The sequence below is a fragment of the Myotis davidii genome, unplaced genomic scaffold, assembly GCF_000327345.1.
Source record: "Myotis davidii unplaced genomic scaffold, ASM32734v1 scaffold157, whole genome shotgun sequence".
NCBI lineage: Eukaryota > Metazoa > Chordata > Mammalia > Chiroptera > Vespertilionidae > Myotis > Myotis davidii.
This window is the reverse complement of record NW_006288722.1, coordinates 215,793-232,701: the sequence shown is the minus strand read 5'-3', so window position 1 is coordinate 232,701 and position 16,909 is coordinate 215,793. Positions and strand designations below refer to the sequence as shown.

Genomic DNA, 16,909 nt, shown 5'->3' with positions numbered 1-16,909 from the left:
AACAATAATGAACAGGTTTAGACCTTTAAGGACTTCAGTGTTTGGAATAATCAGATAATCTAAAGAAGTTATTGTGAAATGTTTAAAGTATGAAAGATAGAGCAGAAAAACTGAATAAGGAATCTGAGATTATAAAAAATGCCCAGACAGATTTAGGAAAAAAATAAAATATAAAAAAAGTATGTAACCACTAAAATTAAAGTTGCAATCCTTGATTAAGCAGAAGATACAGCTGAGGAGAGAAAAGGTGCCAAGTTCACACTGTGAGCTTTGGGACTGGCTGAATGGGCTACCGCCCCTCCCCCCCTTGCATGGGTCATTATTACCATCAAATCATCAACAATGATAAAAGCTAGTCTGTTTACAGTTCATAGTCCACAAAGCACTTTCACAGTATGTCATCACAAGCCTGTGAGGGGGCACCAATTGTCAGGTTTTGCAGATGAAGAAATAAAAAGACCTCACTTTTGTCTGGATGTGAAAGACAAACTTAAAGTGATAAGACCCTTTTTTACTGTGACTGTGCAGAACCCTCCCCCTGGCACAAGTCTGCTCTACTCATCAGGGAAACCCTTATCTCTGCTCCCAGCTGCGGAAAAACAAACCTTGACCAGAGAAGGACGGGTGCAACTATGAGCAAATGAACTGAGACTGGGCTGCACCAAACTTGGAAAAGTCAAACAAACAAACCCTAGGGTCTGAGCAGAGGAGTTTGAAGAGACTGTTCCACTTCGAAAGGGGTCTGTGATATTTCGATTTATAATAAGAAATATATATATTTGTCTTTGATCCCGTTCCTGGCAACAGACCTCCTAAAACCCTTGGAATTTCCTCTGAAGAAAGTGGGAAAAGGTGCCTTTTTTAAGATAATGAAGTGACTTTGGGGAAAACCCTTAGGTAAACTTAAGAACCAGGCTGGTTGCCAGGGGAAGCAACCTGGTGTTTGGAGAGTGGGAACTTTCAGTCTCACGGGCTCCAAGGCGGGCAGAGGGGCTGCAGTTGGAATCCATTGCCAATGACCAATGATTCAGCCACGCCCCTGTATGAAGCTTCCATAAAACCCCCAAAGGACGGAACTCAGAGAGCTTCCAGGTGGATGAACAAGTGGAGGTCCTGGGAGGCTGGTGCCTGAAGAGAGCCTGGGAGCTCCAAGCCCTCTCCCACATACCTTGCCCTATGCATCTCTCCATCTGGCTACTCCTGAGTTGTTTCCTTTTATAATAAACCGGTAATTTAGTAAGTAAATGTTTCTCTGAGTTCTGTGAGCCGCTTTCAAAAATTAATCGGACCCAAGGTGGAAGTTGTGGGAACCTCCAATCTATAGTCAGTTGGTCAGAAGCGCAGGTGACAATCTGGACTTCTGATTGGGTCTGAAGAGGGGTGTCAGTCTTGTAGGACTGAGCCCTGAACCTGTGGGATCTGATGCAACCGCCAGGTAGATAGGGTCAGAATTGAGTGGAATTGGGGGACACCCGGCTGGTGTCAGAGAACTTCTTGATGTTGTGGGGACCCCTCCGCCACCACACACACGTCCATTGGAATTGGGTCAGAACCGTTAGGATCCCACCTGGGGTGGCTCCTGCTTCTCTCTGCCCTCGGGGTTCCTTGTTGGGAGCCCCCTCCCGTGTCCAGGGTGTGCTCTTCTCCTTTAGCATTCCAAGCAGGGCTAAAGCCCTTTTGACTTGTTTTTCTGTAGCAAAGCTGAGAGACTGGTGCTTTCACAAGGAAGCACGGTGCCCCTAGGGACACCTGCCCCAACAAAATGGAATCCCTGCTTGTCATCTGTTTCTTCACAGAGCGCATTTTGAAGCCGTGCTCCCGTGGCAGCACCTAACTTGCTGTCTACGCACGCAGAGCAAGGGAGGCTGGGAAAGGTAACTTATTTTTATTCTATCTTTGCACCATGGGACTAAAAAGGTTTTGAGCAGCTGTAAATAATATGTCCACACACATACGATGATCGTTGTGCACCTTCCACCCCCTTCATGGGGACTCCTGTCTTCATTTTCTATGCCTAGTTAATGTGCTCTCCCAGCCCCTCTCCTCCAGGCCACTGCTTCAAATTGCTTCCCTAGCTGGACAACCTAATGGTCAAAGCACAGGCTCTTAGGTCAGGCTACCTGGGATTGAATTCTGGCTCTACAAGTTACTAGCTGTTGGACATTCAGCAATTTACTCAATCACTCTGAGCTTCAGTTAATTGTAATACCTATTGGATTGGGTTGCCGTGAGGATGAAATGAAATGAGGCTTGAAAGAACACAGCACATTTCCAGGCACATATTACATGCTTGATAAGTGATAGGCGTTAATACAATAACCATAATGGTGTTTCTAATCTGAGCAACATTTCTAACTCTCAGCTTATTTGTAGAGCAGAGACAAATGTTTTAACTGCTGCTCAGTGAAATAGCTAGCATTTCCTTCTCTTGGTAAATTCCCAGCCTCGCCCTTCCTCCCCTTTAATGACTAACTCCCTCAGGTATTCTCTCTCCTCTCTCCCAGATGCTGGTTCTGAGGGAACGGTTGAGGGAGTCAGTCACATCCCTGCTGTGGTCTTGAGGAGAGAGGGCTATAATCCTGGGTCTGTAGCTTCTTCCACTGAAGGTACTGGAGGTTGTCTGCTTGGCACAGAGTTGCTCACCAGGACTGAGACACTTGCATTGTTAACCCAGGCGTGGGTTTTGGGCCCGAGGCAGCTGCTTTTGGTGCCCCAGGCCACATGTCCTCAGGCCACCTTTGACTTGAATTGCAGGTGTGGTGGATGGTCCCCACAACCCTGCCAGTGCCCCAGGCAGAGGCCTTGTCTCTGTTTTTCTCCCTCAGTTGACAGAGCTGTGGCAACAAGAGAGGAGAGTTAATGCTCTGAGTGTAATCCTCCCAGGTTGGACACGGACGCAGGTCAGCGTCCCAGCCTCCGGATCTTCAGAGGGTCAATTCTAAGGTGTATTCTACAGATCTGCGGAGGGGCTCTGGCTGGGCTGCGCTCCACATCAGTGGCGAGCTCTTGTACCTTTTTATTGGCATTTCTCCTTCCCTGATTTACATTTTCTTTTCTTTTTAAAAATATGTTTTTATTGATTTTAGAGAGAGTAGAAGGGAGAAGAACAAAGAGATAGAAATCCTGATTGGAATTGAACCGGTTACCTCTTGGTTCATAGATGGAAGCTTGCACCCCTGAGCCACACCATCCGGGCCCCTGAGTTGCATTTTCTGCCCCCTCCCTCCTCATCCTTGGGGCCACCCTCCAGGAAGTCTCAAGTTCTGGTCTCAGGCACTGTGTTCAGGGGAACACAATCCAAGCCCTCTGCCCTGTTTCCTCCTCATTGTTCCTCTTCTGAATATCTTGGTGACTAGGACCCCTCCCTATCTGGAAGGAAAGAGGAAAGGAGGGGAAAGGAAGGGGATCGAAAGGAGTCTGACTACCTCAGAGATGGGGCATAATGTCCTCTGCCATCTAGGGTGGGCTAGGCACGCTCTCATCTGGTATCTCACTCAAATTTTAACGACAAACCGGTGAGGCAGATTATTATTCGCCCTGTTTTATGGATGAAGGAACTGAAGAGGCTGTGAGCAGTCAGTAACCAGCTCTGGCCAAGGCCATAAATAACTTCGTGGCAGAACAGGGTTTTAAACCCAGATTTATGTTCTTTCAGGCACTTCCCTTTATGAGTGGGGTTCTTTAAAATGATCTGAAAGCAAGACTTGTTTTCTTTTCTTTTCTTTTTTACTATACTAGTACTTCAATTTATTGGCATTGTCAATCTATGAACAAGACAGGTATTCCCCTCCCCCCATGAAGTAATATCATTATATCTCCTTTCCTTCCTTCCTTCTGTCCTTCCTTCTGTCCTTCCATTCTTTCTTTTTAAATAACCAGAAGTCTGTTGTGGCTTTTGGAGAGTTTGCAATTTTCTCCCCTTTTTTGAATGTATTGGGGTGACACTGGTTAATAAAATAAGACGGGTTTCAGGTGCACAATTCCACAACATTTCATCTCTACACCCTATGTGTGTTCACCACCTCAAGTCTCAAGTCAAGTTTCCATCCATCACCGTTTATGCCCTCATATTCTCCTCCAACTCCCTCTACATCCCCACCCCCACAATCACCACACTGTTGTTCATTTCCATGAGTTTTTTTTTTCTCTTCTCTTTTGCTCAACTTCTCTACCACCCCCATCCACCGATGGACACTTGGGCCGTTTTCTATCTGCTATAACATGTGTTCACACATCTTAACTGAAAATGTAGCATTTCAAACTTTGCTCAGGGTAGATTATTCCTTATTCACTTTCACAACTTTTATGCTGCTGCCAGAAGTCTTCTTGGCATTTGCTTTGAATTCTGTTTTCCGTGCGTCTCTCACTGCTTTTGCAGAGATCTGGGAGTATGGGATGTAGCTGAGTCCAGCCTGTTGCCAATAGCCACCATGATGTTGGACCCAATCACGAGGATGCATCAAAGTCAGCTCAGTGGTGACCCGGGAAGGATTTTGAGTCATGTAAGACTATTAGTATTTTTAATTAAATATTTTAATAATGTCATTGAAGTAGAGTTGAGATCTAGCTGGTTTTGCTCATTGGCTACAGCATCAGCCCATGAACTGAAGGGTCACAAGTTTGATTCCAGTCAAAGGCAGGTACCTTGGTTGCAGATTCGATCTCTGGCCCAGGTTATAGCACGTGCCGGAGTCATCCAATTGATGTGTCTCTCTCACATCAACGTTTCTTTCCCTCTGTCCCTTCCACTCTCTCTAAAAAAATCAATGAAGTTTACTTTCAATATACTGCACATATTTAAGGTGAACAATGGGATGAGTTTTGACATATGTATATGCCCATGATACCATCACCACAATTAAGATAGTGAACATATTTATCACACCCAACAGTTTCCTTGTGCCCCTTTCCAATTCGTCCCTTCTGCCTTTCTATGCCATCCCCCCTGTCTTGGCAACTACTAATTTGCTTAGTATCAGTTTAGATTGGTTGTCTTTTCTGTTTTATATAAATGAAATCACATAGTATGTATTCTTTATTGTCTGATCTCTTTCACTCAATGTAATTTTTTTGAGGTTCACTTACATTGTTGTGTGTATCAATAGTTCATTCTTTTTTATTGTGGGATTGTGGGGTAGTATTCCATTTTACCACAATTTCTTCATCCATTCACCTGTTCATGGACAATAATTTTTGGCTATTACACATAAAGGCCCGATGAATATTAATGTACAAGTCTTTGTATGAGCATATGCTTTCAATTCTCTTGGAAAAATATCTAAGAGTAGAATGGCTCAATCATATGGTAGATATAAATCTAACTTTTGAAGAAACTGTTAAAATGATTTCCCAAGTGGTTGTACAATCTTATATTCCCACCAGCAATGTGAGAGTTCCAGCTCTTCTCTATCCTTTCCAGTGCTGATATGCCCAATGCTAGCTGTTCTGACAGGCATCACATTGTGGTTTTAATTTCCATTTCCATGATGACTAATGACATTGAGCCTCTTTTCATGTGTTTACTTGCCATCCACATATCTTCTTAGATAAGTGTCTGTTCCATATTTTATTGAATCGTTTGTTTTCTTATTATTGAGTTTTAATTTTTCTTATATATTTGTTTTTCTCTTTGGTGGGCTGTGTTTTTGGTGTCATCTATAAGAGATCTTTGCAAATCTAAGGTCACAATTATTTTTTTCTTGTTTTCTTCTAAAAGTTTTAGATAAAGATTTTTACATTCTTATGTTAGTTTTTAAAAATATATATTTTTATTGATTTCAGAGAGGAAGGAAGAGAGAGATAGAAACATCAATGATGAGAGAGAATAATTGATTGGCTGCCTCCTGAACACCCCCTACTGGGGATCGAGCCTGCAACCAGGCATGTGCCCTTGACTAGAATCTAACCTGGGACCCTTCAGTCTGCAAACCGATGCTCTAACCAATGAGCCAAACCAGCCGGGGCTATATCTGTTAGTTTTATTTAAAAATAGATCTACTCAAATTTAAGGTTCAGACATCTCTGATTAAGGGATGTGTGTGTGTACCTCTTGGATTTTTTATGACCTTTTTCCTCTTTTTTTTAAAAAAAATATTTTTTTATTGATTTCAAAGGAAAGGAGAAGGAGAGAGAGATAGAAACATCAATGATGAGAGAGAATCATTAATCAGCTGCCTCCTGCACACCCCTACTGGGGATCAAGCCCACAACCACGCCATGCGCTCTTGACCAGAATTGAACCTGGGACCCTTCAGTTCACAGGCCAACACTCTATCCATTGAGCCAAATCGGCTAGGGCTCTCTTGGTTTTTATAGAAATTTATTTTGAAAGTGTTAGATTGACTCACATTTGATAAAGGAACTACAGATGGGGAATTTGTGTAGCTTAGGCCAGTTTTTGGATGGAAGAGGGTGCCTTCCACACCTGAAGCTTTGGTGTGGAGGTAGACAGGTAGCTCAAAGCATGAAGGATGTTTAAGTGACCGCTAGCCTCACCGAAAGATGTGCCTTCTCTGGCAAAGGTTTAAAGGGTTTTGCTTTGTTTTAATATTGGAGGCTGTGGAAAGGTTCTGATCTGTGTTGCAGCATGGTCAGATTTGTGATTTAGGAAGACCAAGCCAGTGTCTGCTTGGAGCATGGATTGAGTTGGGGAGATCTGGAGGCAGAGAAAACAGGAGACCACAGAGAAATTTAAGAAAGATAATGAAGCCCTGAACACAGTTTATGACAGTGGGGATGGAGAGGATGGAACACAGACTGGAGATATTTCAGAGGCATTAATAAAGGATTTGGGGGATGAGAGATAAGGAATATTAGAAGTTTCTATTCTGGGACATTGAGGGAATAATACCATGAACGGAGATGTGGAACATAGAAAGGGCACATATGTTGTGTGGGAATGGATTCTGTTAGGATGTGGGCACATTTGTGTGAGAGCCCAGTGCTGCAGCCTCAAGGGATCCCCAGAAGGCAGGAGGAAGCCTGCGACTAGAGCAAGAAGAGTGGCAAGCACTGGGCTGAAATTAATGGCATCAACCAGGAGAGTCTATGGAGGGAGAAAGGAAGAAGGTAGAGGACAGAGAACCCCGCATTGTGAAGGTCAGGCCAACAGAAGAGACATTACTGAGAGAAACAGAGGTCAGGGAGGCAGGGGCAGAATCAGGAGAGAATCCTCAGAGTCAGCTGCTACTGAGAGGGCATTAAGTTTGAGTTTCCCCAAAAGAAGAGCCAGAGCATGGATTGGGCACAGGTAGTTTTTTGGAGAGTGATCCCAGGAAGCAGGAGTGAGGAATCACAGAAAATGAGGTAGGGAAGGGGAAAAGTCAATAAAAGGGTGTTTTATTGAGATTGTGGTGGTAGGCAATGCAGGCTTCATTCCACTAGAACTTCCAAAGTTAGAGAATGCCTCCCAGAATTGTCCACATGAAAAACGGGAGTCTGGAATATCCATCTGCCAATGTCTGTACTCATTAATTGATGATTGTACCTGGATACGAACTGCCTGCACCTCCTGGCTATGATTGCACCAGAGTGGGCTAGGAGAGGGGTGATGTGCAAGTCCCATTGCATGGGAGAAGGACTTTATAACGGTTCATTTTATTTATCAACTGGGAGGGTATGTTTGGATGAGATTAACATTTACGTTGGTGAACTTTGAGTAAAGCAGCCTTCCTAATGTAGGTGGGCCTTATGTAGTTAGTTGAAGAATTATCCAGCAGACTGCCTTCAGACTTCATCTGTACCATCAGTTCTCTTGGGTCTCCAGCCTGCTTGCCTTTGGACTGAAACCGCACCACTGGCTCTCCTCAGTCTTGAGCCTGCCGGCTCACAATGAAGATTATAGACTTGGCATCCTCCATAGTTGTGTGATCCAATTCCTTATAATAAATCTCTCTCTCTCTCTCAATATATATATATATATACATGTATATATATATGTATATATATGTATATGTATATATACATACACATGTGTGTGTGTGTGTGTGTGTGTGTGTATATCCACATTATACACACACACACACAAATCCTTGTTTTTGTGTGTGTGTGTGTGTGTGTGTGTGTGTATATCCACATTATACACACACACACACAAATCCTATTGGTTTTGTTTTTCTGGAGAACTGTGACTAATACAGACCTGAAGCAGGATGTGAAGGTTAAGGTGCAGACCTATAGTATGATATTGGCAGTGCAAGGTGAGTATGAGCTCACACAGAACTGTCCACTACAGCTGTGGCTGAACTCAGGATGTGACCATAGTTATCTGCTAAGGTAGTAAATAAGAGAAGACTCACACAGCTTGTGGGGTTTGAAAGTAAAAAAGAGACGATGGTGACTGTTGAGAGAGGAGTTCTGTGTTTCATTTTGAGTGAGTTAATGAGTGTGTGCGATCTGCAGAAATTACCATTGAGAAGTTTGGTAGTGAAGGGAAGGAAAACAAAATGAATGTTAGGTTAAGCAAGGAAAAGGATCAAGGGATTTTAAAAATCTTTTTCTCTTTCTTTAGGATGGATGACTTGAGACTGTGGAGAAGAGGGAGTAGCAGTAGAGAGGGGAAAGTTACAGGCCTAAGAGAGGGAGTGAGGACCCTGAATAGTGGGTAAGCACAGTTTCAGGAGGTAGAAAGATTAGCCTTGCTCAGAATTAAGAATATCTTCTTATGAAAAGAAAACAGGAAATAGGAAATAAGTTAAGACACTGAGTTACACAGAAGAGATAGGAAGGAAATAGTTTCTATATGCTCAGACAAGCAGGGAAGAGAGAGGTAATGTGTAGTTTAGTGGCAATAATGCAGGTTTGGAGTCAGATTGATAGGCCTCGGCTGGGATTTCAGTTTCAACATTTCAGCTGTTTGTTTTTGGGAAAATTCCTTAATCTCTGTGTCAATGTCCATATACTGTATATACAATGGGGAACTAATTAATATCTACTTAAAAAGGTTAGTGGGTGGAGAGAAGTATATGATATATGTATTACAATTTCTGTCACATAATAGACACTTAAAAGAGAATAACAATTATTAAGTAAAACAGTTTCCTGAGTGGGAAAAAATAAGGGGGGCTTGGGTATGGATGAACTCTTATGAAAAGTGGGAAATAAAGACAAATCTATTATTTATAGGATTTTTTTCAGTTCTAGATTTTACATTTAATTATTTTTATAGATTTCATTTCTCTGCTGAAATTTTCCATCTTACCATCTACTTTCTCAAACTTATTAATTGCAGTTGTTTCAAAATCCATGTCTTATAAGTCCAATATTTGGATCAGCTGTGGGTCTGTTACTACTGAGTATTTTTTTTCTCTCTTGGTTTTCAGCAATTTGATGATATCTCCTGAGGCATCTGATAATTTCTGACTGAATGACAGTTATTTTGTCTAAAAAATTGTAGAGATAGTTGTGTCTGAATAATACTAGATTTCTTCAAAGATAATTCACTTTAATTTCTGGCAGGCAATTAAAAGAGGGGAAAATCACTTTAATCCAATGTGGGGTTGAGTTGATTTGAAGCTGAGTTTCAGTCTTAGTGTAGGCTGATCTATTTCCAGATTGTCCTTTGTGCCAATTATCAATTAACCCTAGTCCTAGCCCCACCCTTCACTTCCTGCTTTACAATACAGGAGCTGAATTCTGTAAATATTTTTCTTTTGCCAGCTGGCACAATGTTAAGCATTGTCAGTAGAGGGTGCTGGAGAAGCACTGGAGGAGGAAGAGGTCTCTCCCTAGTTCTGACGTTCCTTTGGCCAGGCTCCAGTGGCATGAACCACTTCTTTAGTGCATGGCAGTCAGCAGTGCTCGACAGCCAACAGCTTCGCCTGTCACCTCCTTGGGTAGCTTCTCAGCGAACTGCAAATGATGAGGCACCTCCCCATGAATGACTTCCCCTGGCATCTTCTTGGGCATCTCAGCAACTCCTCACACCAGCTAGTGAGCCAGGTCCTCTTAAACTAAGTCTGGATCTCAGCCCTGGGAGAAAGTTTGGGGCAGGATGGGTGGTCTTCCTTGGATATTTTATTTCAGTTCTAGGAGGGCGAGCTTTTTTTTCGTATCTGCTATTCCCCCTTTCTTTAGAATTCTCTTTTCTTCTTACTAGCCAATCTCTCAGGAATTCAGTGCCCTGTTATAGTTAACTAGAAGCCCGTTGCACGAAGATTTGTGCAATAGGCCTTCCTTCCCCTGGTTGCTGGCACCGGTTTTCCTCCGGCACCTGGGACCCAGGCCTTTAGTCTGGCTGCAGCGGAGAAGCCAAGCCTCTTCAGTTTTCAGTTTTCAGTCTTCAGTCTTCATTCAGTCTTCAGTCTTCACTCCAGCCAGAGCCTTCAGTCTTTGCTCCTTGCCTGCATATGCAAATTAATTGCCATCTTTGTTGGGTTAGTTTGCATAGTCGCTCTGATTATCTGGTGGGTGTGGCAGAGTGACACCAATTTGCATGTTTCTCTTTTATTAGTGTAGATACTTCTTTATATTAAACTTTACCAGTTCAGATTCGTGTGTGGTATCTGCTTGATTAAGCCCTGACTGATACAGCGATAGTCCTAGGGTAAAATTCTTCAGGGGCTCTGACTGAAATCCTGGGGGAATTTATCAAGGCCCTCCTTCTTTACAGGTCTTTAACTCCAATTTTTGTTTCCCCAGTATCACAAGACTGCTGAAAGTTCTCTGCAGACTCTTACCTAATAATTGGGGATCATTATTCTGTCTACCACATCTTATTTCTTAGAACTATGGATTCTGGTAATAGATAAACAATACCATTTATTAGTCACTAGGTCAAAGTATAAAGAGACCTTAACCTCAATATGTATCGCCTTGATGGTGAATTAAATAATTGTTCAATAAGCCATTTCACTAATCGATAGGTAGGATTGTATGCAGCAAAACCTTAGAGAATATGTGGGCATGCACAATTGGATATGAATAAAGATCATGCAAAATAAATTTTCACATTACTTCCACATTATAGCAAGGCAAATTATGTGAGTTTCTGAGGGACCAGGTAACAATTCCTATAGAAAAAGTTAATGATGAGCAGTATGAAATTTTAGGGTTGGAAGTTTGCTTTCAATGCCATTGGATAGTTACAGATAGGAGAACAAAGAACTTAGAACACAGAATATCCACCTTGAAGCCCGGAAGAAAATACAGCACTGCTTCATGCAACTTTCTCTCGTAGATGTCAGATATAAACTAAACGCTGAAACTGATCTTGCACATCATTGAACTGCAGATGAGTTTATAACCTCACCAGGACTCTGCAGTGAAGGAAAGAATAATGATTTGGAAAAATATCAGGAACTTGGCAATCCAAATATGGACATAAAAAAAGAACTAGAGCTCTAACCGGTTTGGCTCAGTGGATAGAGCGTCGGCCTGCGGACAGAGAGGTCCCAGGTTCGATTCTGGTCAAGGGCATGTACCTTAGTTGTGGGCACATCCCCAGTAGGAGGTGTGCAGGAGGCAGCTGATCAATGTTTCTCTATCATCGATGTTTCTAACTCTCTATCCCTCCCCCTTTCTCTCTGTAAAATATTAATAAAATACATTAAAAAAAAAGAACTAGAAGTCTTGGGAAAATCCAATCCCATAGTCTCCTTTGAAGCAATTCACTGTTTCCTTCTTGCAGAGGGGACAGTGGGACTCTGCTTTGCTATGCCCCATCCCCTCTACACTCACCCCCCTGCACTCATCCTCTGCCCAGGATGGACCAGAGAATGAGAAGCAACAACGTGTCAAAGTAAATAGGAATGCTACCCAGAAGGAGCTGTAGGAATTTACTAAGGCAAAATCGAGGGAATTATATGTGATTATGAAATTGAATGTACCTGGCTGGGTACTCAGTTGGTTAGAGTATCATCCAATATGGCAAGGTTTTGGGTTCAGGACACATATAAAAATCAACAAATTGAATGCATAAATAAGTGGAACAACAAATATCTCTCCCCCCTCCCCTCTCTCTCATAAAAAAATTGAATGTATATGATCATGAATTTAACTGGATCATGAATTCATCAAAAAAGATGAGACCTAATTTTACCTGGAACCAAATTGATTGCAATAAAGGTCTACAACATATATTGCAAATGTTTAGCCTACAAAAATGCCTCAGTATCTGCAATTTTAAATGTCTCTTTGGTTTTGCCCTTTGCCTAATGATTCAGGAGAAGCATAGTTCTTCCTGAGAGCAGAGAGAAAGTGTCTCTGGTTACACTGAAGACTCTGAATAGTTGCTGTAGACAACATCCTAGATGGCATCCTTAAAATAGGATAGCCATAAAGCGCATAAATCGACTTCTTAAGTATGTAAAGAACTTGATTTTACTCTGCAAAACATAGTGAGAATAATTACATGGTAATTCAAGAGTATTCTATATTAGAGGAAAGGACAATATGAGTAATTGGATTTATGGATAATCTCCAAATCCCATTTCTCTAGTTGGCAGAGGCTTCTAATCGACCCCATGACCTTTCTTCCCATCTTCCTTAGTAATAAAACCTGACATTTTTAGCTTCACATATGTGCACTTGGAAGAAATTCACTTCCCAGCCTCCCTTACAGCTATATATGGCCATATGACTAAGTTTTGGCCACTTGGAAGTAAATATAAATGGGGTGGGGGGGGGAGGGCATGTGTTCTTCTCTTATTTTGTTGTTCTTGGTTTAAATATGGGTGTGATGGCTGGTCCTTGAGCAGCCATTTTCCATGAAGTGGAATGCTAAGGATGGTGGAACAGCAAGCTAGAAGGAGCTTGGGAGCCTGAAGGTTGTGGAACTGCCATTCCAGACCTTGACTGCCTACCTGCAGAGCCTTTGCATGAGAGAGAAGTAAACTTCTATTTCACTTAAACTATAGGTTTAAGGTTTTTATGTCATACACAGCCAAGCCTAATTCTAATGGGTGCCCCTAGTTGTTTAAACACTATCTCCTACCAACTGTTCAATTAGTCAACCATTGTCTTCTATCAATCTCTGTATCCCAGAGCTTAGCATGGTGTATGGTACATAATAGATTTTTGTTAAATGTGAGAGATTGGATAGACAATGGACAATGGCCAGGCCATATATAACAATAGAACTCTGACCCATAATCTGCAGCAACTAGCCTGGGAAACCAACCCATTGTTTATACCAGTCAGCCCAGGAAGCTAGTCTACTGTCTGTAAGACAGACTTGTAGGAAGTCAGACCACTGTCTTCAGCAACCAGCCCAGGAAGCTATATAGTAAGGCCTGTAACAGTCTCCCCAAAGCCAGATCTTGATTAATATGTGAAAACTTTCCTACTTTCTGTCCCCACTTTCAACTTAGGACCAATTGGAGAAAGCCTAATAGTGCACCCTTACCCAGTCACATAGGCACCCTGCTTCCACTCAGTCCACCTACAGCTTCCCTATCCAATCAACATACCCAATGCTTTCCTTTTTTTTTCTTTCACTATACAGCTTTCCCATTCTTTTACCTGACTTTGAGTCTCTGCCAAGATGCAAGTGATGGTGACTTGTTACAGCTCCATTGCTGTAACAAGCTCTGAATAAATAGCTTTTGCCTGTCTCATTTAATTGGTCTTCATTTATTTCTACAAATGTTTGTTAAATAGATAAAACTTAAAAAGTAAGAGACTTTCGTAGAAAAAAAAAGACAAAGCCCCTCTCAGAGAACTGTACACTCTAGTAAAGGTACACAGACATTAAATAAATACATACATAATGTATTATGTATGTATTCACAGTGTTATGAATGCTATGAGAATGCTATGGGATTGTAGCTGAGATCTAGAGATGAATAAAAGTTAGTTAGACAAAGAGGGTTGTGTGTAAAGAGAGAAGGAACAGCATCTGTGGAGTCCTGGAAACAGGAAGGACTTGGTACAGACCGGGAACTGAAAACATCCAGCACCATGAAGATACTGTGCCTCAGGTTCTGAGGGCTAGTTCCCCAGAACCACTGGTTTGCATCCTTCCTGAAGCCTCATTCTCCTTTTCTGTTAGTTCTGTGATCTCATCTTTCAATATGGCCCTCTTTTGCTTAACTTATATGGAGTCAGTTTCTGTTGCTTCCAACCAAACATCTCTTATTGATAGAATTGCTTTGTTATATCTTCAGAATTATTGGTTTTTGTTAAACTCTTTTATTAGTATATAACCTTTCATATACTTATGTCTTATCTCTCAATCATAAAATATGTACCTGGAAGGAGCCACTAACTTTGGGGGTGATTTTTTACACAGCATTTGCTCAGGCTTCAGGTTCAGGAACTAGGTCACAAGATCTGGTCCCTTGTGCCTGAGCTTGGTGTCATGATACTTGAGGGTCTATGGGGGAGGATAAATGTGGGAGGGGTGTTGGCCACATATGTGTGTTTATACTGTTCTACATGCTCTTTTACAGTGTAACTGCTACTCTTTCCATCTGGAGGTGAGGTCTATGTTCCCACCCCTTAATTCTGGCCAGGGGCTTGTGACTGCCTTCACCAATGAAATACACATCATAAAAAGGATGTAGTTCCTACCTGCAGTGCTCTCTCTCATGCTTGCCATGTTGTAAGGAAGCCCAAGCCACATGTAGGTGGTACAGCCAATTGCTCTAACTAATATCTTAGTCAAAAGTCAACATCAACAGCTAGACAGATGGTGATTCTAGCTCCCAGCCTTCAAGTCCCCCACCATATACTGGGGAGCAGATAAGAGCCTTCCTCACTGTACCCTGCCTGAATTTCTTACTCATAGAAACCATGAAAGATAGTAAATGATCATTGTGTTTTGAAACCACAAAGTTTTGGGAGTGATTTGTTATCCAGTCATCAAAATTAAAACATTATATAAAAAACTCGTAGTGTTTATTTGTGTTTAAGTTTTTTTTTTTCCAACAAAGGAGACAATGGAAAGCTATTAGCTTTAATCTTGGAGAAACAAAGATAATTGCAATTTTTGGAATTTATTATGAAACTAGAGGCCCAGTGCACAAAAATTTGTGCATTCGGGGGTAGGGGGTCCCTCAGCCCGGCCTGTGCCCTTTCACAGTCTGGGACCCCTCAGGGATGACCACTGGCTGGCTTAGGCCTGCTCCCTGGGAGATCGGGCCTAAGCTGGCAATCAGACATCCCTCTGGCAGCCCGGCAGCCCTTGGGGGATGCCCGCTTGCCAGCGGGGAGCAGTCCTAAGCTGCAGTTGGACATCCTAGTGCTGGGAGGCATATTACCCTTTTACTATATAGGATAGAGGCCTGGTGCATGGGTGAGGGCCGGCTGGTTTGTCCTGAGGGTGTCCTGGATCAGGGTGGGGGTCCTCACTGGGGTGCCTGGCCAGTCTGGGTGAGGGGCTTAGGGCCGTTTTTAGGCTGGTGGGTGACTGAAGCTTCCAACCTCTCCTTTTTTATCTTTCTTTTTTTATTCTGGGATTTATTTACCTTCTATGGCTGTCACTGGAGCTGAGAGCCAGCTTTAGCTGGGTTCAATAAAACGATTTTTACTCTTTGCAGTTCTTGTTTCATATCATTATTAGTACTGAAAATAATTTTTTTGTTATGGAGTAGAAGAGCTTTAAAAATGATATGTTTCAGTTGTCAAATATGTAAGGTATGCCATTGACATTAGAAACTGTTATTGAGAGTCCAAATCAGAAAAAAAATCAAGGCCTACACTGGAATGGTGGTGAAAGGAATACAAAGGAAGGATAGATAGGTAGATCGATACTGAATGAATAACATGAATACACTGATAGTTCTCTACAGTTATGGGGGCAGGGAAGAGGGAGATGTCGAGTATGAAATATATTTTCAGTCTGATAATAACTGGAAATTCTTGGGAGGCTTGGTTTATAACTATAGATATCCAATGCCTAGAACTACCTCTGAACATACAGGTTCCTCAATAAATATTTTTTTGTTTGAATGAGTGAATGATCTTATCGATGAGTGGATGAGTGAAAGGTCACATCTTACCTGCCTCACATGCTCTCCATCCATCTTTTTACTTCAGCTATTACTGTGGAACCGGCAGCTTGCAAGTGTTACCCGACAGTACTTGCTCCCAGCTATGGCTTCTATCTTTTGCCTTTTGCTTAGGGCCTTTTTTTGATGCAACCTTGTAGGACATCTACCGTTTTCTGACACTTGTGTAAACCTGGAAGAGTAAGGGAATTAACACTTAAGGGGCAACTTTTGACCATTGAGAGTTGGAGAGAGCGAATAAATATTCTCTTTTCTGCTTTTTTGAATCACACTGTACACGGCTCCACCGAAGGTCCCAAGTGGAACAATGTTCCAGTCTCTCAAAGTGGCTCAATACTAACAACTGAGCCATACTTTTGCCCCTTGGGATTGCATTCCACAATAAACTATTCGCATCTAGTCTTGTTTCAGGCTCTGCTTTTTGGGGGAGCTCAGCCTAAGACAAATTTTTATGTAAAATGGAATTATCTCTGAACAAGGACTCAGAAAGTCTGGGTTTCAGACAGAGGTCTATCACTAACCTCAAATAGAGATGGGCACTTAAAAAATATATATATATTATTGATTTTTTACAGAGAGGAAGGGAGAGGGGCAGAGAGTCAGAAACACCGATGAGAGAGAAACATCGATCAGCTGCCTCCTGCACACTCCCCACTGGGGATGTGCCAGCAACCAACGTACATTCCCTTGACCGGAATCGAACCTGGGACCCCTGAGTCTGCCGGCTGACTCTCTATCCACTGAGCCAAACCGGTCAGGGAGAGATGGGCACTTTTACCACAATTTTCAGACACACATGTGTTGACAGGTAAAGTTCTCCACGCCATTTGTTAACTGAGGGGGGGAAAAGCTAGGCCCCCCCAAAAATGCTTGTAGTATGGTCTCATATGGATCTTGTGTGTGTACATATACGTTAGTAAATGTATACAAAATGGACTCTCACGGTTTTCTATATATATTTT

General features: G+C 42.2%; 1 protein-coding gene across 1 annotated transcript; it reads right to left on the bottom strand.

Annotated features, from left to right (window-relative positions):
• Positions 1 to 4,249: 4,249 nt before the first annotated feature.
• Positions 4,250 to 4,502, bottom strand: LOC102775234 (ATP synthase subunit epsilon, mitochondrial-like). Its single transcript, XM_006760877.2, has one exon. It carries the CDS (start codon positions 4,500 to 4,502, stop codon positions 4,278 to 4,280), a length of 225 nt encoding a protein of 74 aa, XP_006760940.1. The 3' UTR covers positions 4,250 to 4,277.
• Between the last annotated feature and the right edge of the window lie 12,407 nt (positions 4,503 to 16,909).

Coding starts and splice junctions, on each gene's coding strand:
- LOC102775234 (XM_006760877.2), bottom strand. CDS start 4,502: ATGACTCAAAATCCTTCCCGGGTCACCACTGAGCTGACTTTGATGCAT.